Genomic DNA, 23,415 nt, shown 5'->3' with positions numbered 1-23,415 from the left:
TATTCAAAAGTATTGTAGCGGGCTGGGGATGTGGCTCAAGAGGTGGCGCGCTCGCCTGGGCGTGCGTGCGGCCCGGGTTCGATCCTCAGCACCACATACAAATAAAGATGTTGTGTCCGCCAAAAACTAGAAAATAAATATTAAAAAATTCTCTCTCTCTCTCCTCACTCTCTCTCTCTTTAAAAAAAAAAAAAAGTATTGTAGCTTTGAACTGGTTAAAAGAAGACAAATGCCTAAGAAAAGTTGGTAAAGTGAGAAGAGAATATCTTACTTCTCATTTAGGAACATGACATTTATTATTTTTTTCTGAGTTAGAGGGAGCTTAAACATTGAGGTAATCTTTAGTTGGCTCTTCATTTTCTTTGTGGAAGTAGGAAGAAGTATGAATTTTAAAAAAATTTTTTAGTTATTAATGGGCCTTTATTTTATCATTTATTTATATGCGGTACTGAGAATTGAACCCAGTGCCTCACACATGCCTGGCAAGCAAGCACTCTACCACAACGCAGCCCAGTATGAAAATTTTTGATTGAAGGTAAAAATAAAGATTACCTTCGATATAGGTTGTTGATGGAGAAGGTCGCATAATTAGTGCTTTCCACACTGCCTGAAAGAATTATCTGGGGAGTTTGTTTTTTAAAAGCAGATTCACAGGCTCCTTGGGGAATCTGATTCATATATCTGTGTTTTTAACAGTCACCCTTGAGTGGTTCTTATCAGCTACATTTTGGGAAACACTGACATAAGTGATTCCCTTAACTATCACTTCCTCACCTGAAGCATAGTGAGAAGCTGATAAAGCAGAGAAGTTTAGCAGCAAAAAAAAAGTAGGTCAGGGCATGAAATCAGGGTTCCCTAATGTGTGGACATTGGTGCTGGTAAAAATGAACACTTATTTAAAAATCTGATGAGAAGATGGGGTTGCATGTAGCTTAGGTTTCTAATTTCCTTAAATTTATTTGCCTAAATATAAGGGTAAAAGTGTGCTTAAATTTAACTTTTAACACAGATATTTTATGGTCTGTGAGAATTCAAGGTTATAAATTTTGATGAGTTGAGAAATGTGTTTTGTGCTTAAATTATGTTATATAGGTGTTCTCTTTCTATAAGAAATCCTTCCTTCCTTCCTTCCTTCCTTCCTTCCTTCCTTCCTTCCATCCATCCATCAGATCTTTAAAGAGGTGACACCAACATACTTAGGGGTAAAATTGTAAAACCAAGTTATGAGTGCGGACTAAGATAGATGGAGTAGGCTTGAGGTTAGGCAGGATTTGAGGTCTGATATAGATGATGTAGCCATAAAGGGAGAAAACTGGTTCAACCTAAGTAAAGACAGGATAGGAGATGTGGTTGAAGGAGGACTGTTGAAGGATTCTGGAATGTGAGTTTTGGCTATAAAGTGAGACTTTTTAGTTGAGTCAGTGATTTTTTTTTTTTTTTTTGAGAGAGAATTTTTTAATATTTTTTTTTCTGGTGGACACAACATTTTTATTTTTATGTGGTGCTGAGGATCGAACCCAGCACCCTGCGCATGCCAGGCCAGCACACCACCACTTGAGCCACATCCCTAGCCCTGAGTCAGTGATTTTAATGTGAGAGAATCTCCTGGAAGTATCATCTAGTATGTCTGTCTTAAGTATTGTAGACCGATGTTCACACATTTTTTGGCCATTCTACTCTACCTGTCATTGTAATATTTATCCTAAGCATTTGCTATGACATTTTTTGCTTATAAAAACATTTTAAACTAGTCTTTGATATTAAATTGCTGTTAGTCATAAAATAAGAAAACATTCTCCGTCGTGTCCCCCTTTGGTCCTGGATGAAATCCCTTCAGGATTGTGGGCTCTTTGGGACCGACCATGGTGCTGACCATGGTGCTGCCTATGTTACTGTCCATGGTACTGCCCATAGTATTGCCCATAGATAGCGTTTGAAATTGTTAGCAGCTTAGTTTTTTTTTCTTTTTCTCCTTTTTCTATTTAGGAACACCAACCTTAAAGTAAAATATACTTGAAAACTAGAGTCAGTGATGATGGTACTTTAGTATACTTACTCAAATTTCTCAGTATGAAGATGACATACATACATGTACCCGTATGTGTATTTACACACACATATATATGCATTATGACATTTTGGCATTGTTATGGAGTCTTTAATGTACAAAATGGTGGCATAAGTATGCAGATATTTCTTTTTTACTTATTTATTTTTTAATATTTATTTTTTAGGGGCTGGGTTTGTGGCTCAAGTGGTAGTGCGCTCGCCTGGCATGTGTGGGGCACTGGGTTCGATCCTCAGCACCACATAAAAATAAAATAAAGATGTTGTGTCCGCCGAGAACTAAAAAATAAATATTAAGAAAATATTTATTTTTTAGTTGTAGTTGGACACAATACCTTTGTTTCATTTATTTACTTTTATGTGGTACTGAGGATTGAACCCAGGGCCTGGCCCATGCTAGGCGAGTGCTCTACCACTGAGCCACAACCCCAGCCCTTTCTTTTTATTTTTTAACCATTTTAAAAAAATTTTTGATTTGTTATATATGACAACAAAATGCATTACAATTCATATTACACATATAGAACACAAATTTTCATATCTCTGGTTGTACACAAAATAGATTTACATCCTTCGTATCTTCTTACATGTATTTAGGGTAATGATGACCATCACATTACACCATCTTCCCTACCCCTATGCCTCCTCCCTCCCCTTTTCCCCTTTGCCCTATCTAGAGTTCATTTAATCTTCCCATCCCACCCACCAACAGTATATTATGGATCAGCATCCTTAAATCAGAGAAATCATTTGGCATTTGATTTTTTGGGGGATTGGTTAATTTCATTTAGCATTATATTCTACAGCTTCATCCATTTACCTTCAAATGTCATGATTTTATTCTCTTTTAATGCTGAATAATATTCTGTTGTGTATATATACCACATTTTCTTTATCCATTTATCTACTAAAGGGCATCTAGGTTGGTTCCACAGTTTAGTATTGTGAATTGTGCTACTATAGACATTGATGTGGCTATGTCCCTGTAATATGCTGTTTTTAAGTCCTTTGGGTATAGACTGAGGAATGGGATAGCTGGGTCAAATGGTGATTCCATTCCCAATTTTCCAAGGATTCTTCATACTGTTTTCCATGTTGGCTGCACCAATTTGCAGTCCCACCTGCAATGTATGAGTGTGCCTTTTTCCCTACATCCTCACCAAAACTTATTGTTGTTTGTATTCTTAATAGCTGCCATTCTGACTGGAGTCAGATGAAATCTTAGAGTAGTTTTGATTTGCATTTCTCTAATTGCTAGAGATGTTGAACATTTTTTTCATATATTTGTTGATTTTTATGTGGTATTTTTATGTATGTATATCATCTTCTGAGAAGTGTCTGTTCAGTTCCTTGGCCCATTTATTGATTGGGTTGTTTTTTTGGTGTTAAGATTTTGAGTTCTTTATATGTTCTAGACATTAGTGCTCTAGCTGATGGGCGTGTGATAAGACTTTGTTCCCAATTAGTAGGCTCACTATTCACCTCACTGATTATTTCTTTTGCTGAGAGAAGCTTTTTAGTTTGAATCCATCCCATTTATTGATTTTTGAAATTAATTCTTGCTATGCAAATATTTCTAAAATATGTTTTTTCACTCAATAATTTGTGTCATAGGCCATCCATCTTTATTAAATATAAAGTTTTTATTTTAATAAAAATTGCTATTCAGTGTTCCACATTCTGAATCTACTGCATTTTATTCATTGTTTCCCTACTGATGTTTTTCAGTGTTTGACAAAAGTATTGCAATGAGCCTTTCTGTAGATCCCTTTTTAGGCAAAGGTCAAGGGCATTTCTAGGACAGACACCTGAAAATGGAATTCCTAAGTAACTCATTAATATTTTACATTAATATTTAAGTATTTTTTCATGATATAGAGGAAACGATCTCTCTGGCCTGTAAAAGTTACTTAGCAAATAACCTGAACTTTCTAGGAAATATTAAGAAGAAACAAAACTTCCAGAATTGGAGCAGGAGAGTATTCTGAAATTTTCAGACATGACTCAAACTTATTCTTTGATCTTTGATACTTTTTCCATTTTAATCAGGCTTTGTTACTTTGCTTTTGAAATATTTAAATGTGTTTGCCCCCTTTAAGATAGTAAGCCAAATATAAAAATATGATTACACAAGTAATTTAATTCAAAGAATTTACAGGAAATTCTTATACATAACTCAAGTGGTTAGAATATAAGAAATAAGCTTAGAATAGAATTTGGAGTATGAGTGACCACGAAGACTCACCTAGTTCAGTCCTCTTGATTTACAAATATGATGAATGAAGGCACAGAGAGCTTAAATGATTTATGTGGATTCCTGCTGGATCCATGGAAACTCAGAGACTCAGAAATCCCCTTTGAAGAGAATATTTAGGTTTGCAAACCACTAGAATCTTTGCAACACTTGTTTCGTAATAATGATAGATCAACTGAAAGCTACACTACAGTGACTTTTCTGTTTAGCTTCTTGCTGTTTTACCATGCTAACTCACGAAAGTCCCATACCTCTTGTCCAAAGAAAATATAAAAATACAATCTTTTTTTTGAGAACTGTAGAAACTTATCAGATGTGTCTGGGACTAGAAGTTAATTGTAAACTTGGTTAAAAGCCTTTTCCTGTAGTTTTGGTCTATAGATCAGAGTTCTGTGTTGTCTTTTTGTTTTTGTTGTTGTTATTGTTGTTGTTGTGTTTTTAAAATATTTGTAAAGCCTGTGGTTTTTAAAAAATTGTATTTATCTATCTTAATTTGGTATATATGGCAGCAGAATGCATTTTGATTCATTATACACAATTGGAGTACAACTTTTGTGTTGTCTTTTGTACATAAAAATTTCAACTATAATTTCTATATAGATTTTTTTGAGATCGAAGTAGAGCTTAGACCTTTTGAATCATTTAGGAGTGCAGAATCCTTTTGGATTTTTGTGGATTTCTCCTCTAATATTTTCTGATTTTCTTGTTCATATTAATGATGCTTTTTAGGAAAAAAAAAACTTTTTTAAGGTTTTCTTTAAAACTTTCCACTTAGTTTTATAATACCAATTCTAGAATGCCCAGATGTCAAGTTAGTATACTACTTAATTGTATGGCATAGTTCCTGTAATAAGAAAACTAGCATAAACAGATTAGAAAATGAACATAGTTAATCCATGTTGTGTAGCACTCCAGTGGCACATGAGGAACTTGCAAACTGAGCATTAGGCAAGCCACCTGCAGAGTGGTATATATGGGAGGAGTAAAAAATTTTTGTGAGTCAGCTCAGGGGAGGTTGCTTAGAAGAACTTCTACTGTATTCTAAAGAGACCATTGGCAAATTTTAGGACAGTGATCTATAGGGAACACAGGAGGAATATAAAGTTTATATGCATTAAGCCCTATCAAAAAGCAGTGATAAACTTTTTTAAAATTATTTTTTAGTTGTAGTTGGACACAATACCTTTATTTTATTCATTTATTTTTATGTGGTGCTGAGGATAGAACCCAGGGTCTTTCACATGCAAGGCGAGCGCTCTACCGCTGAGCCACAACCCCAGCCCAGTGATAAACTTTTAAAAAAAATTTTACTGGACATAAACAAATTTTCTTTTTGGGGAAACTCAAAATGCAAAAATTCCCTTGAAGATTTCTTGGTAGCTTATTCTATTCTTTCTTAATGATCCCAATACATTATGATGTAATGTGATACTTTTTTTTTTTTAAATACACTTTTCAATCTGACTTAAAAATCTGGGGGAGGTACATGCCACCTCCTTTTTTCCCCCTATACTCCTTACATACATTTGACAAAGGCTGTAATCCCAGCAGCTCCCAAGCTTGAGGCAGGAGGATTTCAAGTTTAAAGCCAGCCTCAGCAATTTAGCAAAGCCCTAAGTAACTCAGCAAGACCCTCTTTCTAAGTAAAATATAAAAAAAGGGCTGGGGATGTGACTCAGTGATTAACCGCTCCTGGGTTCAATCTCCAGTACAACAATAACAACAACAACAAAAATACAAGAATCAGACTTTGTCCTATAGAAATGCTTCTTCGTAATTGTATGTCATTTAGGAACATTTCTTTTTACCTATTTTTCTAAAGCTATGTTATTTGAACTGTGTGTTATGTAATTAAAGATTTTTGTTGAATAGTTATTATATGATATAAAATTGCATGTATGCTTTAATATTTAAATTGATGACAGTGTAACCTAAAAGCCATTTTAGAACTTTTTACTTGGCTTGAATAGGAATTTTCTTATCTAAAGATTTTTATATATGCTTGTCTTGCTTCCTTTGTTATTAGCATGGAGATCATGGGAATTTTTGCTGTTGTTTCATTTATGCAGTTCATGAATGTATTAAGCACATGAAAAATACTGTTAGACACTGTTAATATAAAAATGATTTAAAAACATGGCTCTTGTCCTTTTCTAAATTTATTTATTTATTTTTTTAGTTTTTAACTATTTTAATGAATACAATTTAAAAAGACATAGTTGAAATTTATTTTAATCACAAAACTGAATATATCAAGAGTACTATTTTTATGTGACAAATATATAATTACTAATAAAGAAGATATATGTATTTAGAACTACATTCTCACAACTCCCTCTATTTTAAGGCTCTAGAACATCTTATTTATTTATTTATTTAGTATTTTTTTCTTTTCTAAATTTACATGTAAAACTTACTATATTTCCTTGATAGAGTTAGGTGCTCAGTAAATGTTATCATAGCATTAGAAATGTCACATTCTAACTTGCTTTAGAGTGAATCTCCCTATTAAACATGTTTCCCAAGGCTTCTTTTTAACCCCCTCCATCTTACTTTCCTGGGCAAAAGAATCTACCTACCTCTAACTGTGGTTCTTTCTTGTGTCAAATAAAAATCTTCTTTGAAAAGCACTTGCTATGCCAACTCTACTGGGACTTCTAATATTGTCACATTGTCCTCTGTTTAAAGGAGAAGGAGGAAAAGGTGTGTGCCACCGCACCTGGCTGTTCAGTATTTTCTAATGAATTCAGATGAGGAAGAAAATCTCTAGTGGCTATTATTTTTTAAATCTGTGCCTGTGTGTCCCTCTAATGAAGGCTGTATTAAGCCCCTTTTGATCAAGTGATGTTATGATTCATTTATTTGAAAATTAAGTTACTAGAAACTTAGAATTTTGTGTCCTTATAATTTAAAAAAAAAAATGCTTCTTTTTTCCCCCTTAGTCTCCTTGTATACATTTGACAAAGCTAAACAGTGTATTGGCACAATGACCATCGAGATTGATTTCCTGCAGAAAAAAAACATCGACTCCAACCCTTATGACACCGACAAGATGGCAGCAGAATTTATTCAACAGTTCAACAACCAGGCCTTCTCAGTGGGGCAGCAGGTAGGTCTAAGTTTTCTTTATTTCTTTTCACTTAATAGGTATTCTAATCCCTGTTGTTATCCAAAATTACTTCTACTTTTTAACAACTGAGAGGTGCATAGAACAGATATATCCAAGATATGTGATTAAAAAGTAAGGGAGTTATACTTACTAAGCCTGCACAGTTCTAGTCAGAAAAATTCTAAAGTAGCTTTCAGCTTAAGATGTCATATGTAGTTACAGTTGCTTTTCTCTCTGCAAATTTAGGAACATTGCAGATATAAATCTGAGTTTCTTTCTTTCTTTCTTTCTTTTTTTTTAATTGCAGGACATTTGTTTTATTTCTGGGATATCGTTCTCTTTTCCTAATATATTTCTGTATAAAAAGTAGTTCATGACATCTTTTGGTTATGGATTTGAGAATCTAAAAAAAATTGTGTATATATTCAATTTTTTTTTTTTTTTTTTGTAGAAAATTTAAAGCCAAAACCTTCATTAAAAAACATTTGCCAAGGACTGTGGGTATACCTCACCAAGTTGTGCGAAGCCCAGGGTTCAATTCCAAGCACTGCCAAACAAAGAAAAAAAAGAAGACATTTGTCAGTATTGTCCTTTATTTGGACTTCAGTTAATATCACATAATTAACCTCCTAAGAAAGATTCTTCTTTTTTTCAAAATTTTACTTAAATGTGAGTTCATATTATTGTTTGAGCATTTTCTTTTGACCTTCCCATCACATTTGTCTCCTTCTTAGTGACTTTCTTAGTCATTTCAGACTCCTTCCTCATACCTTAGCTCCACAGCAGCAGTTCTAAGGTGTAGTCCAGAGACCCTGGGGTTCCCTGAGACCTTTTCAGGGATCTACAAAGTCAAAACTACTTTCATAATAGTGCCAAGATGTTTTTGTCATGTTCCTTGTATTCCACAAGTATGTGGTGGAGGGTTGCTGACTACGTGGTTTGTGCTAGCACAGTGCGCTGACTGTTGAAGCAGATGTGAGGTGTTTGCCATAAACCAGACATCAAAGAAATTTAGAAAAATTTAGAAAACAGCACCACTCTTCTCACTGTAACTACATATGACATCTTAAGCTGAAAGCTACTTTAGAATTTTTCTGACTAGAATTGTGCAGGCTTAGTAAGAATAACTCCCTTACTTTTTAATCACATATCTTGGATATATCTGTTCTATGCAAAGCTCCTCTTATTTTTGTTTCAGAAAATAGGGTTTTTTTAAAAATTAAAAATGTTATTTATGTTAACACATAATAGATTTATCATTATTAATTTTAAATTAATGATAAAGTTTTTTGTTCTAATAATCTCTAATATGATGAATGTCAGTGGGTCTAATCCACATAAACAAAAGCTCTTTGGAGTCCTCAAAATTTTTAGCAGTATATAATGGCATTCTGAGATTAAAATGCTTGAGATTTGCTGCTCCCTAGCATTCTGATCCCTAATGGCTTAGAAATGCCATGTGGGAAGTACTCTGACGTAAGTGAACCCAGTGCTCCACTGGTGCAGTTTTGTTTTGAATGGTCTGGAAGGCTCCCCCAGATGCCATTTAGCTGATAATTGTTGACTACCTGTCCATTGGTTTGGGGGCTATGCTTTATCCCTTACGGATTCCTGCATATTTTGGCTAATAATTGTATGCAGATTACCTACCTAAACTTTATTGTTTTTACCTTTGCCTTTAGCTTTAGTATCTTAGTAAAAAAATGCTAAGAAGAATGTTTAATAGAAAATGCTTTGGTGTTTGTTTTCATTTTAAACTCAATAACATGTATGTGTCAATAAATACATGAAAGAAAACACTCCAGAATAAAGAAAAGTAAATATCTTAGCCCAAATCACTATTCCTAGTATTTACTCTCATTTGTAGTGGTTAGTAGTAGTACTTTTGTACTCCAACTCATGGAAGAGGGTCTAGATTGTAGAAGGCACTCAACAAGTACTTGGTGAATTAATGATTAAGCATTCAGAGCTGTTTCTGCAATTGTGTGGCAGGCATTTTGTACAATCTAAAGCATGAATTTTAGAGTCATACACCCAGGCATTGTTTACTGTGACTCTGAGCCCCATTGATTAGAATTTCTATTCCCGAGAATGTTTGGCAGAATTCATTATGTAACCTCCTAAAGTGTTTGATCCCTAGCAGATAATAAATTGTAGTTCCCCTTTATTCTCATTGGCTATGTGAGTAGTGTGCTGGTGGAGCATATTTGAGAGAGGTAAAAACTGGTTTTCTGCATTTGGAAAACATTGGTGATAATGTGAGGATCAGGCCATTATATCATGAAATAAAATTTCTCCCCTTTCCTCTTTTCTACATAGCTTGTGTTTAGCTTCAATGAAAAGCTTTTTGGTTTACTGGTGAAGGATATTGAAGCCATGGATCCTAGCATCTTGAAGGGAGAGCCTGCAACTGGTAAAAAACAGAAGGTGTGCTTTGTTTCTAATCTATTAAATAACCTTTGTGATATGAATTGTGCAGATTAATATAATTTTCCTAACTATTTACTTGCTTTGCATTTTTTCATATGGTGAATTTTCTTTTTGGTAGGGAGAAAAATGCTTTCATAAAGCATTGTTACTAATATACAAATTAAAATATACTTATTTGCAGACCTAATAGTAATTTGAGGTTTGTATAAGTATTCATAATCCTAGCTGAATGAAGATATTATTTTTGTTTTCACATTTTTTAATTGTTGCATTAGAACTGTACACAATGGTGAGATTTGTTACATATTTGTATATGCACACAAATAATATTAATTAAAGATATTTATTATAATATATGTACACAAATAATATTAATTAAAGATATTTATTATAAATAAAGAAGAAGAGCATTATTGAAATAAAGCATGTAGCAATTATAGGATGTATATAAAAAAGTAAAAGTGACTCAAATAATAATGGGGGAGATTTGCTTTGCACAGAGAGTTCATTTTCTCTTCATTTTTTGCCTTGCATTGAGAAGTCCAAAAGTCTGATATTAGCCTATTAATTATTATCTTTCTGTGTAGATTGAAGTAGGACTGGTTGTTGGAAATAGTCAAGTCGCATTTGAAAAAGCAGAAAATTCATCACTCAATCTTATTGGTAAGAGGTACAGTTTTAAAAAATTCCAAGTGAAATGGAACTATTATTAAATGTGATTCAACTAAAGTGATTTTCAAGCAGGGAAGGAAAAGAGAGGAATGTCCTTCCTGTGAGATGGATTATCCCAAATTCTTGGCATATTTCATATTTGTCAGTTATTCTGATGAAAAAGTTTAAAATCTTCATCTGGATCAGTGTTATCCAAATAGAATATCCAAATACAATATGAAACATGCAATTTTAAATTTCCTAATAGCTATACTAAAAATAAGTAAAAAGAAACAATGAAATTAATTTTTTAACTTTAAATTTTCTGATAATTTTAGGCTTATAGGAGATTTGCAGAAATAGCTCAGAGAACTACTATCTACCTTTCACAAACTTCCTCTGATGTGAACATCTTAAATAACCCTGTATAGTTAACAAAATTAAGAAATTAAGAACAGTAGCTCGTTAAAATAGCAGTTTCAATGCTACTAACTAAACTATAGACTTTATTTGGACTTCACCAGTTTTTCCCATTACGTTCTTTTTCTGGTCCAGGATCTCATTCAGGATCATCTGATATTGCATTTAGTGTAGTTTCTCAGAATTTCATTATCTTTCATGACCTTGAAAACTGGTCAGTTATAATTGGTCATCTGGTGGTTGTATTAAATGAGATACTGTCATCACTTTTATTAGTGATCAAAGGATGAATGCTTTGGACTATGTTCATAGTCCATCCAGTCCCATTCTTGTTCTTTAGCCCTGCTTTTTTAAAAATGTTTTTTTAGTTGTAGCTAGACATAATACCTTTATTTATTTTTATGTCGTGCTGAGGATTGAACCTAGTGCCTCATACATGTGTGGCAAGCACTCTGCCACTGAGCCACAATCCCAGCCCAGCCCTACTTTTATTATATTAAAATAATGCAATTTAGTATTGAAGAACAGTAGCTCATCAAAATAGCAGTGCTATTAACTGAATAGTAATTCTTACTTTTGATCAATTTAACTATGTTCATATCTACTACATTAGAAAGTAGAGGGTTTTCATTGATTGCATACTACTGCACACTATCATTTTCAAGTTTATGTAACTTTCTCTACATGTGTGGCCTATTTTCTTGGTCCATCAATTACTATTTTATCTTATTGTTTATATTAATTATAAAATATAGATAGACATTCCCTTGAAAACAACTCATATTCTAAATTTTTATTTTTATACTGTGTTTTATAATTTTTTGAGTGTTTTTTTTTTTTTTTTTTGGTTTAACATTTTTCAAGCATCTTAAGTATACCTCTACATATAATTTTTTATGACTATATAATGTCATTTTATAAATGCTGGGTATGTTCCAATATATTTTTGATCCAACACATATTTATTTATTTATTTTTACACCTTTTGTTAAGATATTTTATCTTAAGGGCATTGCATAACTTTCACACAATGCAAGTATTTCCAAGTAATCCAAGCAAAGGTGTGATAGGCTTGCAGTGAATTTGACCACAAGAGGGCAGTAGAATGTAAGCAAAATATTTTTGATAGCCTAAAAGAAATCTCAAAACTCTAACCATAAAATTTCTTTAATGTGATATTTTAAACTTTTTAAAATATGATATTTTCTTCCCTGACTGTATAAAAACTATGTTCTTACCTTTTGTTGTTGTTGTTAATAGTAGAGGTACTAAGGTAACTTGTTCTTTGTATGTGAAATAGTAAATGTGATTCTGTTAAGTTACTTTAGGTGGCACTCTGACATTTAAATTAAATATTTTTTACCCTTGTAAGAGAATCTGTAAACGTGAATTTTGTAGTCAATGGTCTTTAGAGTGATTTTAGACTTTTGTGGACATTTGAAAAAAAGCAAATAAGACATCAAACTCACTAGTGTATCTTCTAGGCTAAGGGGGGGTTACGTACTGATTATAAGCTTAATCTAGACAAGTACATGTATTTTTAAATATAACTTAACTTTTTAAGAGCTTTGAGAGATTGCTAGATTTCAGTTGCCTTTCTGGCAACTAGTGTTGTCTTCATTTGATATGCATGTGGTGTTTCTTCTAATCAACCAAGTTAATTAATTTGGTTAGATTAAAGGCTAGTGAAAACAAGTTCTATGAATTGATGACAAGTAGACTACAGCATAAGTTTAGCTAGTCGTTTTGAAAATTTATTACTGACCATAAATGGGAACCAAAGTAGATAAAGCAAACTCACTCTTTTTATTAGAAAATCCTCCAAGGGTATGTTCTTCTTTGAATAAGGGTAGCTTGTCTGTTCACTTGAGATGACCAGAGAGTATCTATCTGTGTTTTTACACTTGGAGGTGAAGTTGTTGTTTCACATTTGATTATATTTATTTGACACAGGCAAAGCTAAAACCAAGGAAAATCGCCAATCTATCATCAATCCTGACTGGAACTTTGAGAAAATGGGAATAGGAGGTCTGGACAAAGAATTTTCAGACATTTTTCGACGAGCATTTGCTTCGCGCGTATTTCCTCCAGAGATTGTGGAGCAGATGGGTGAGTTCAAAAGGGAAAATTTCATAAAAGTTTATATTTAAAAAAAATTAAGAGATAATCTCTTTTCAGTGATTTTGAAATTATTCAAATCTGCCAAAATATTTTTTTTTCAGTTTTAACTTTTTTAAAAAAATAAGTTTTCTGAAAATTTTTCAAAATCTTTAATTTTATGGTGAAATCATAGAAATAATATTTGGGTTGTTCAACTTATTTAGTTAGTTTAGAATTTTTTTTTTTCATAGGGCATATTTAGAAATTTTACCTGATTCTAAAGATTCATTGTGGGTCATGTTTACCCTGCTGAATAATCATTATATATGATTATTATTGTTATTATTAATCATTATCTATGCTGCTTCTTTTTTTGTACTATAGTATTATCTCATTAGTATATCTTCATACCTGGTAGATGGATACATGGCATGTTTTTAAATTAGATAAGCTTGATCCAAAAAGACAAATTCAGGATATACACAGGGGTTTCCATATTGCATATAAAGAAATGCTCTATGCATTTATCATTTTCCTCTTGAAGGTTTATTTAATTTATCTGTGTGAAGTGACTTTATTTGCCCAGTGGAAATGCTGTCATGACTGCTTTCATATCCATATCATCCGCTGGATTGGAATGTGAGCAACAGAATATCTGAGAAAGGAATTTATAACATAATAGCTTCTGGCAGTCTATTAGTGTAAAAACAGGATCTAGAAAAACAGAGGGAATACAAATATGTTACTCCCCTTCTCTCACCATTCTTTCTCTTTAAATTGCTACTGGGAGATAAAAGTATATTCATCATGGTGGGGATAAGAACTGCTTTTTAGGCACTAAGTACTTGGATTATATTAGCCCCCTATTGTTGATAGCTTTTCTGCCTGGTCACTCACTCGAAGAAATTACAGGCACGGCACACACCTGTTCACTGGGTAAAGGTCGAGTTTGGAATTGGATTAAGAGAAAATGACAGAGACCCTCATCACCTGAGTTTTATACACCTTGAAATGACAATAGCATACTCTTTATCTGAAAGATACAAAGGCCAAGTCAATAAAAAACAGAATTCTAATTTGGAAAATAGTAAAAAGTGGGATAACTCACTATCATGGTAGTGTATTTTAAGGCACAATAAATCCAGAAAAGTTTTTGATCTAGACATGGAAATATTGTTTAAGTGTATTTGGGTAAAAGCAGAGTTGAAGGGATGATTCCAAATGTTTTAAACTTTTCATATGAAATATTTTTATTGGTTTTCAGGACTGAGACCTAGTGATTCAATCTCTGAACATTTATACTATCCAGCCAACAAATAAAAAAATAACTACATCTGTAGTAAGCTGTGTCTTTGATTATAAATATTTTCTGTTTGGAAGCTCTTGAGGATTTCGTTATTAGACGTTAGTTTCTTGTTGGTATGTTATCCAGATCCTGCTCCTGAGGATCTGTCTGGGGTAACATACATAGTTAATACATAAAAGTAAAACTCCTACCAGTCTGTGACTTTGTCGACTGTACAAGAGTTTGAAATTCAATAAAAATAGGTTTAGAATTTACTAATGAATTTAACCTGTTTCTGGTATTTGTATCTAAATGAGTTAAATTATGGTTGTATGCCTTTTATTATTCATGTGTTTTTTAACTAAGGACAGTAGATTTGAATTTTTGAGTGCTACTGTCCAGAACCTTTCTTTTGGATTTGTTTTTTCTAAGATGTTTACATTAATTCAGTTATACAAAATATAAGTTTTGTTGTTTTTAAACAAAAGTCATATATTTTCTCTTTATGGCTTTTTGCTTTTAAGAAGCATGCATTATCAATTTGATTTAAAAGTCAGTTAATGTAAAGCTACCTTGGCTTTTTAGCTGAATAGAATAATCATTATTTCTTTATTCTAAATGAAGTTTCTGAAAAATCTAAAAAAAATTAAGCTACTTTTTTATGGCTAAATGACTGAGAAATAATTCTCTTGCTATGCATGTGTCATTCCTCATTATCCAATAGAAGCTTCTTCCCCCCTCCTTTGAATTCTGGGGGAATTAGACAGTAAAATTCTTCCTTGCACTCCAGATACACTGTGGTCATAAAGTTCTCATTAAGTTGGTAAAGATATGTAAAAATGAAAATTGCTGCATTTGGATAGAATATAAATAAAATTATACAAGTGTCTCTTATGCGTACCCTGCATTCTTTCACTCTGCCAAGTAGGAACAAAATTGGCTGATTGTTTTTTCTTCACTCTTTGTTAACTAAATAGGCAAAACTATGGTTTTGGATTCAATTAGACACTAGGTATGGTCGGTTAAATCAATTAAAATAAAAATATTAGAAAGGAATAATTTATGTAGGTTATAAGGCTTTTTGCTTTAAGCAGATAACTTTATTTTTGACTAAGAACAAATCATTATCTTACATGGAATCTGGAGAACTTCTACTTTGTAAACGGGAATTTTAACCAAATGGATTTTTTGCCTATATATATCAGTTTTTCAAATTTACAAAGTGATAAATTTAGAATTTTCTTCTGTCATTGTGTTTATGAGATTGATCACAATGCTTCTGGGTAGTATAGTTCTTTCCTTTTGCTTGTAAAACTTCATGTTTCCTTTTCAAAATTAAAAATGTAGGTTAGATACACACAGAATATTGCTGTGGGGGTAAAGAAGACTAAATGACTTAACCAGAGGCACACAATTATTCGGGAAAATTAGGGATCAAATGATGTGACACATGTAAAAATAACTGTCATAGAATTTCCAATCTCTTGAAGTACTTTCAGATACATAGTGTACACCTTCTTGCTTTTGTTATATCTTTGAAGAATTAAAACCAAGGAAGTCCTTAAAGAGAAAAGGAAATCACATAAAGCCAGACAGACAGAGGGATAGAGGCTATCTGTAAGAATAGGAAAGGAATGACTTTGGGGGACTATCACCTGAGGCATTTGCTGTTGTTTTAATCAGGATAGCTACTTTTTTCTTGTCTGTAGCCCAAGTGTAACGGCTGTTCTTTGGAAGTATGTGGAAATATTAGCAAAGAAAACAAGACCTGTACCTTGATGTTAGTGAGTACCAAATAGGTATTTAGTTAAAATGTCCTCCAACCCCCCAACAATAGATGTTTAATTAGAAATGACCTTAAATTATTACTTTGTGGGATAACATTCAGCGCCATGAATCCTAGGGCAGAAGTGTGAGCATCAGAAGTTGGCGTCTGAAAGTTCAGGTAAATAAGAGCAGCAAGCGGATTGCTGCCCTTGAGCATTTTCAGATGCAATTGAATATATTCTTCTGTTCAGATATTACCACACTTGTTCCCCACGTGCAATTTGTAGAGAATGCTCATGATAAATAACTGACTGATTAGTTACTGAATTCTCATTGTAGCTCTTTTGTTGGCAAAGAGAATTTCTGCAGAGAAACTTCATTTTTCAGCATCCCTGGCAACAATCTCTGAACAGTAACTGTCAAAACAAAAAACTAAATCCTTTTCAATGAATACTGGAATAACTGCTAAATGTAATCTGGGGAGTAGGTCTGTAGCTACCCAAAGAAAGGAGCTTTGGCAGAGGAGCTAGAAGAGAAAGGGTATAGAGACTGTAGGTCTCTGCCTCCCTGTCTTTCTAGAATCTTCAGGCTCTGGACGTGCAGGCCACCTAGCAGGGAAGAATGCCCCTTGTTGTGGTCTTGTGCCCCCATTCTTTGAAACTGAAGCTGTGTTCTTTTTGGTTGTCTTTTCCCTGTGCTTTCCTCTCTAAGCCCATTTTCAATCTGTATTTTTAAGGTTTCTTTTGAAATTCAAGAGGAAAGCAACTCTTTTTTCTGATATCATAAGTAAAACTAGTTCCTCTATGAAGTAGAGCTGTGGAGAAGATAAGGAGCCTTTCAATCACACCCAGACATCTTTCACATGCTAAGAACAGTGCAAATAAAACGTAGTGGAAGAAAGGGTACCAAGGTTTTGTGTGAGCCATATTTGGGAGAAAGGGAGTTCTGGCTAAGATTAACATAAACACTGACACTCTTAAAATGCATTTTCACACCCCCACTCATGAGGAGAGATTGCAATTTAAATGGGGGTTAAGACATCTAGCCGAACTCCAGGGATCTGTAAAAGGAACCCTAAGGCTAAAGAGCTTATCTGAAATTTGAAAAAAAGAGAAAAAAAATGAAGCTTTCTGACATTCATCTTTTTTCCTTGTATTAGTCATAACTTGCTTTTCAGCTATATTTTAGGTTTTGAATGCCAGCCTGACATCTGTTCAAGTCTGCCTGCAATTTATTAGCAGAGAAAAAGAAAGCAGTTGCTTAGTAGTAAGATATACAGAACTTTTCCCTTCTAATTTTTCATTAACTGCTTATAGATGATACCTGAATATGAAGAATGTACTAATTTACTAATTCTTACTTTAGATCAAGAAATTTATATAATTTTTTAATTAGAAGAAAATGGCTTCTGACCATGTGATTTCTAAAATCTCTCCAGCAGGGTTTAGAGACAAAGCATATAGCCTAAAAATATTATAGGTAACTTTTTATAAATCGAAAATTTTACTTTGAATTTATACTTGAATAGAAATATGTAGTTATGCCTGTATCTCAAAGTCAAACTATGTAAATTCATTTGGCCTTTTTTTAGTTAAAGACAGACTTAAAGACAGACTTTAAGAAATAAATCTTTTGGAGGGGTAGAGTTGTTTACAGAGTCACCAGTGGATTAGATTTCCTGGCAACTACAGTTTAGTTACTTACAGATGAGCAGTTGGGTCACTACCAAGTTGAAGTCTAAGTCTTAACCTGAATGTCCATTGGTAGGGAAATGATTAAATAAACTATGATATATCTACATTATAGAATATAACAGAACCTACCTTAAAATGAAATAGCTCCAAATAAACAGACATAATTGTGTTAATAAATACATAAAACTGAAAGTAAATGCATCATAAACTCAGGACATGTTAAATTGAAAAAGTTGTTTACTTCTGTGAAAGGAAGTTAGAGGAATGAAGGGAGACTTTTGTTCTTTTACTATATTATCCCCCTCTTTGTGTTTTACTGTGGTCTTATATCTCTAGTGTATAACTTAAAAAGCAAACAAACAAAAAGATAATGTCACAGGCTATTTCTCTTTTGTAGCGGCCATTGGCACAGAGCAGGCAGGGCACAGGTATGTCCTGTGACCTTCACAAAACTTTCAGTGGAAGAGAAGAGCCAAGGGTTATGGACCTGGATTCTAAGGACTTTGATGACAGAGGATAGAAAGGACACCTCTCCTACTTTACTAAAAAGAGAAAAGCAGTTTCTCCATTCATAACAAACAGCTTCCTCCCGGTACTGTCTGTGTTATAGTGATAGTTTGTCTTCCCTCCAAACAAGGGAACCTTTGTATCCAGGTCTTTAGGTGGCTGAGGAAGCAGTGGAGAGGAGAAGGGAGAAGGTATCTTGTGGGAAAGCAAAAATTTTGACATATTGGGAACTGTTCACAAATTTCTTTTCAATCTTAAAAAAAATCATTCTATGGACAAATTTCACTCTGTGACTCCTCAGTAAAATGGTATTTTCTCCTGTCTTATGTTTAGGTCAGTGATGATAATGATGATGTTTAGTGGGAGACACTGTTCTAAGTGCTTTACTTATTATTTTGTGTATTAATTTATTTAATCCTCACAAAAACATTATGAGGTAGATGCTATATTGCTCCCATTTTGTGGAGCAGGAAACTGAATCTCAGAAAGGTGGAGTAACTGGTCCAAGGTTTATACTTAGTAAGTGGTAGTATCAGATTTGAACCCAGGTGCTCTGGACTCCAGTCCATGCCCTTAACCCTTATACTGTACTCTCGTGAAGCCCATCATGTGAAACCATTACAGTGGGTCTTACTAACCCCATTTTGGGGGAACTTGGAGGCACTCTGTGAGGTTTTCAATCCAGCCAAGGGTTTTTAATCATGGCACCATGGACATGTTGGGTCAGATGGTTATTTGTAGAGGTTGACTGCCTATACATTGTAAATAAACTACTTTTCTAGTAATCTGATATATTCAAATTGTTATGAGCTTAAGAGCTCAAGAGACACCAAGAATCTATGGTAGGTAATGCCCAACACATAGTACCACCTTTTTCATGTTTTTTAAAGTACTTATTATCGCATAATACACAAAGGCAGTGGTTGCTACAGGTACGCCAGCTAAGTTCTGTCTTAAGTGAGCTTCCAATCTAAAGATGAAATATAAATATTAAATAATTATTTAAAAGTTAAGCAACATAACCTAACAAATGATATCAAAAGCCAGAACATGATTAAATACCAACTAAGCGATACAGATGATAAGTTATTTAGGAGTTTAAAGAGAATTAGTGAAGACTTCCTGGAGGAGAGAGAGCTTGAATGAGGTCTTAAATGCTGAGTAGTTTTGAATAGGAGGAAGAAAGAGACTGCTTTCTATATTCTGGGAAGAGGGACACACTAAGCAAGGTATAGACTTTACAACTTAAACCAGTTTTACAGCCCTATTGTTGGAAAGAAAGAGAAAGTAAGGCTGAAAGTCAAGTTGGAGTTGTGTTGTGGAAATTGATGAATCAGAAGATGACATTTTTTCCTAAATACTATCCCTGTTAAAGCTTGTAGTCAGGCTCTAGGCTTCTCTGTGCTGCTTCTGCACATCTATATTCATAAAATCTAGTCATTCTGTAATTCTTAATGTATTGTAATTATTCATTTGCATTATACTCCTAAGGCAAGGTTTCCCAACCTTTTTGTGGGTACTGAGGATTTATCCCAGGGACAATTACCACTGAGCTACATCTCCAACTCCCCACCCCCCTTATTTTTTTATTTTGAGACAGGTTCTCACTAAATTGCTTATGGCCTCATTAAGTTGCTAAGACTGGCCTTGAACTTGTCATCCTCCTCCCAAGCTGCTGGGATTACAGAAGTGCACCACTTTATCTGGCTAGCTGGATAATTCTGTTGTGGGGGCCTGCCTTGTGCATTGTAGGATGTTTCACAGTATATCTGTCTTCTATCCACTCAGTACCAGGAGTTGTTCCCCAGTATCCTATACCATGTAGCAATTAAAAAAAAAAAATTATGGGTAGCAGAATCATCCTGCACTGAGAGACACTGTTCAAAGGCCTTTGGAGGTACAATCATAATGTCTTCTTTGCAACTTCAGGGTTGTTTGTGATCTACAGGTTGTTGTTGGACTAAGAACCACTGTTACCAGTGCATGATAAGGTAAATATTGGAGATCAAGAATGAGCAGTTATAAACTTTCATAGCAATTTCACATTACTATAATGTTTTAAAATGGTATTTTACAAAAATGTTATAATTTGTTGAAAATTTTAAAGGAAACAAAAACAACGTCTGGATCTTAGTTCAAGAAATACTGCCATATATAAATATTTATTTAAAAATGAAAATTTAGGGTCTAAGGGTGGCTCAGTGGTAGAGCACTTAACTAGAGCCCGTGTGAGGTCTTGGGTTCAATATCCAGCACTGATTAAAAAAGAGAATGAATTTTTTGATCAATTGATTTTAATGGGAAGCTATTTGAGAATTTTCAGCAGTGGAATAATGCAATTAAAATTAATATTGTAGGGTAATTGAGATGATTATTCTGTCTGGCAAAGATTGCCCTGGAAGAGGTAAAGAACTGAATAGTTTGGGAGACCAGTGGACTTTAGTAGTCTGGTAGTGTGGACATAGAACCTGGATTAGGGTGATGGTATTGAGAATGGAATGGGAAGAACTGATATGAGAAATATTATAAAACAAAATTGGCCAAATTTGGTGATGAATTATTGTGGGTGACCGATTTGGAGGCAAAACTCAGGTCTTGCGAGAAAATGTTAGAAATAAGAAAATCACAAGGACCCAATTATGGAGGATTGAAGAATGTCCCTACACCTATTTTCAGTCCCATAGGAAGTAGAAGCTGACTTGAAGATAGCAAGGAACAATTGTTGACAATTTCCTGGAGGCTAGCTTCAATCAGTCTACATGTTTAAGAAGCATACAGTTGACCATTATTTCTTGAAATAGCCTGTGTGTGTGTGTGTGTGTGTGTGTGTACACATTAGGGATTGAACCCAGGGGTCTCAACCACTGAGCCACATCCCTAGCCCTTTTTCTATTTTGAGATGGGTCTCACTGAGTTGCTTAGGGCCTTGCTAAGTTGCTGAGGCTGGCTTTGAACTCATGATCCTCCTGCCTCAGCCTTCCCAGTTGTTGGGATTACAGGTGCGCGCCATCACGCCCAGCCTGAATATCCTCTTTACTTGACTTCCTTTGCTTCAACGTTTTCTGGTTTTCCCTTTACCTCTCTGCTGCCTTTTTTCTGTCTTTTTTATGTCCCTTTAGATCTTGGGGTTCCTCAAGAGTCTTAGACCTACTTTTTTCCTCACTCTAATTATTCTTCCCCAAATTGATCATATGTACTTCCATAATATCTTTTTGCCATTAACTCCCAACTATGCATATTCTTACTCTGTCACAAGTGTAGAGGTTGGATTTTCACCAGCATAACTTGTTGTCTATCTCATGAGCATGCAGTAAGTTCAAAATTAATCTCATTCAGTTGCCTCCTATTTCTTTCTAGGCATGCTTTCACTTCTGTGTTTTGGTCTCTGGTAATATGCTAGCTAAAGATTTGGGCTTTTATAACTTCTCCTCTCTTTCCCTCAGTCCTCATTTTTAGTAAGTCACAGAATAGACAGTCAATTCTGTAATCTCACTGTATCTCAAATCCACCCAGTTCTCTCCATCTCACCCTGCCACTCTTCCTTCAGGACACCATTATCTCTTGCCTGAAATGCTCCATAAGCCTTCAGCCTTGCCCTTCTCTAATCCATTCTCCACACTGTAACTGAAGTGATTTTATAAAAAAGGCAAGTCTGATCCTGTCACTCCACTGGCTCAACTCTTTAGCAGATGCCCTTAACTCCTTCCACACTTTACAAGCCCTGTGTGATCTGGCATCTGCCAAACTTCCCCGCCTCATCTCAGCCTATGCCCCTCCCCTGTATTCTGGGTTCCAGCCAACCTGTGCTATTTTCAGTTCCTCTAATTTGCCATGCTACTGTCTCTTACCTCTGATTTCTAGGGTATGTTTTCACCATGTCTTTACTCGATTTCTGTTCATCCTTCAGGCCTTAGATTTGATCTTACTTTTTCCAGAATGCTTGGACTTTAATACTCTTCCTATATATCCCAACAATTCCATAAATTCTTTTATGCATTATTACATTGTATTACAGTTACTTATTACATGAATATGTTCCAGACTCTCAACATATACCCTCATATTTCTACCTTTGTGAACACAATGTAAATTCAGTAAGAGTCCTTCTTCATTTTGGTCACTGCTACTACTACTTCTGGCATGGTGCCTGGCTAAAAGTATAAAATTTATAGAAATGCATAAGTACCAAGAACTTGATTAAGTAGAACACTTGGACAGTTAGGCCTAAGCCCTGCCCTCAAGATGCTTACAGTCTCTTTGTGATTAACAGTAACACTGTTTGTACATCGGAGAGCAGTATTATGTACAGCATAGTATACATAGTATACATCATGACCATGTAGGGAAACAGCAGAGGTATCAAAGGAGTAAGCACTGAGCCATGTCATTTAAAAGTCAAAGCATAGGGCCAGGGTTGTGGTTCAGTGGTAAGGCGCTTGCCTAGCATATGTAAGGCCCTGAGTTCAATCTCCAGCACCACACACACACAAAAAAATGAAAGCAGATATGATGGTTATAGGTCATTATTAAGTCTACTTAAATCCTTTTACTAAAGGATAGATAGTATTGGCAAAGACCTCTTGGATTAGTCCCAAATGGAACTTGACTCCAGAAATAAGGGCAAAAATACTTTGTACTTGTCAGCTACCCCTCGTTTCACTGGGAACTGCCATTCTTATGTAAGGATGCTGTGACAGTGTTGAAATACAAGGACATTGGGACCTTAGTGTGTGTGCACACATGCATGTGTGTGTGTGGTGGGCACGTGCCTGCATGAACACATGCATTTTCTATTTCACAACTGTAAAAATAATGCATCTTCCTAAAATATTATAGATAATGCAGAGTAAAAAGTGATATCTTTCCTCATTTTACCCACTCCAGTCTTTCTAAGATGTGGTCACTGTAATGATATTGGCATGAATCTTTTCAGACCTTTTCCTAAGCATTTTATACATTTATGTATATTTGTTGTAACTACCCATGTATAGATTTATTTTTTAATTATATAGGATCATATCAGTCACTGCTCTGTGTTTTTGGTTTTTTTTTAAACACTAATAGTGTATCCTGAGCTTTTTTTCCATGATAAAACATTAGATACTGTGGCCAGGGTTGTGGCTCAGTAGTA

General features: G+C 34.3%; 1 protein-coding gene across 2 annotated transcripts in view; it reads left to right on the top strand.

Annotated features, from left to right (window-relative positions):
- Positions 1–23,415, top strand: part of Nsf (N-ethylmaleimide sensitive factor, vesicle fusing ATPase) — a 148,405-nt gene that overhangs the window by 34,149 nt on the left and 90,841 nt on the right. For both annotated transcript variants that reach the window (XM_015507206.2, XM_048786317.1), the window contains exons 5-8: positions 7,264–7,430; positions 9,750–9,857; positions 10,448–10,523; positions 12,885–13,040. In XM_015507206.2, coding sequence (XP_015362692.1) covers positions 7,264–7,430; positions 9,750–9,857; positions 10,448–10,523; positions 12,885–13,040 — 507 coding nt within the window. The remainder of the gene's footprint in view (positions 1–7,263; positions 7,431–9,749; positions 9,858–10,447; positions 10,524–12,884; positions 13,041–23,415) is intronic.

Source organism: Marmota marmota, unplaced genomic scaffold (assembly GCF_001458135.2).
Source record: "Marmota marmota marmota unplaced genomic scaffold, marMar, whole genome shotgun sequence".
Taxonomy (NCBI): domain Eukaryota; kingdom Metazoa; phylum Chordata; class Mammalia; order Rodentia; family Sciuridae; genus Marmota; species Marmota marmota.
This window is presented reverse-complemented; position numbering and strand designations above follow the sequence as displayed.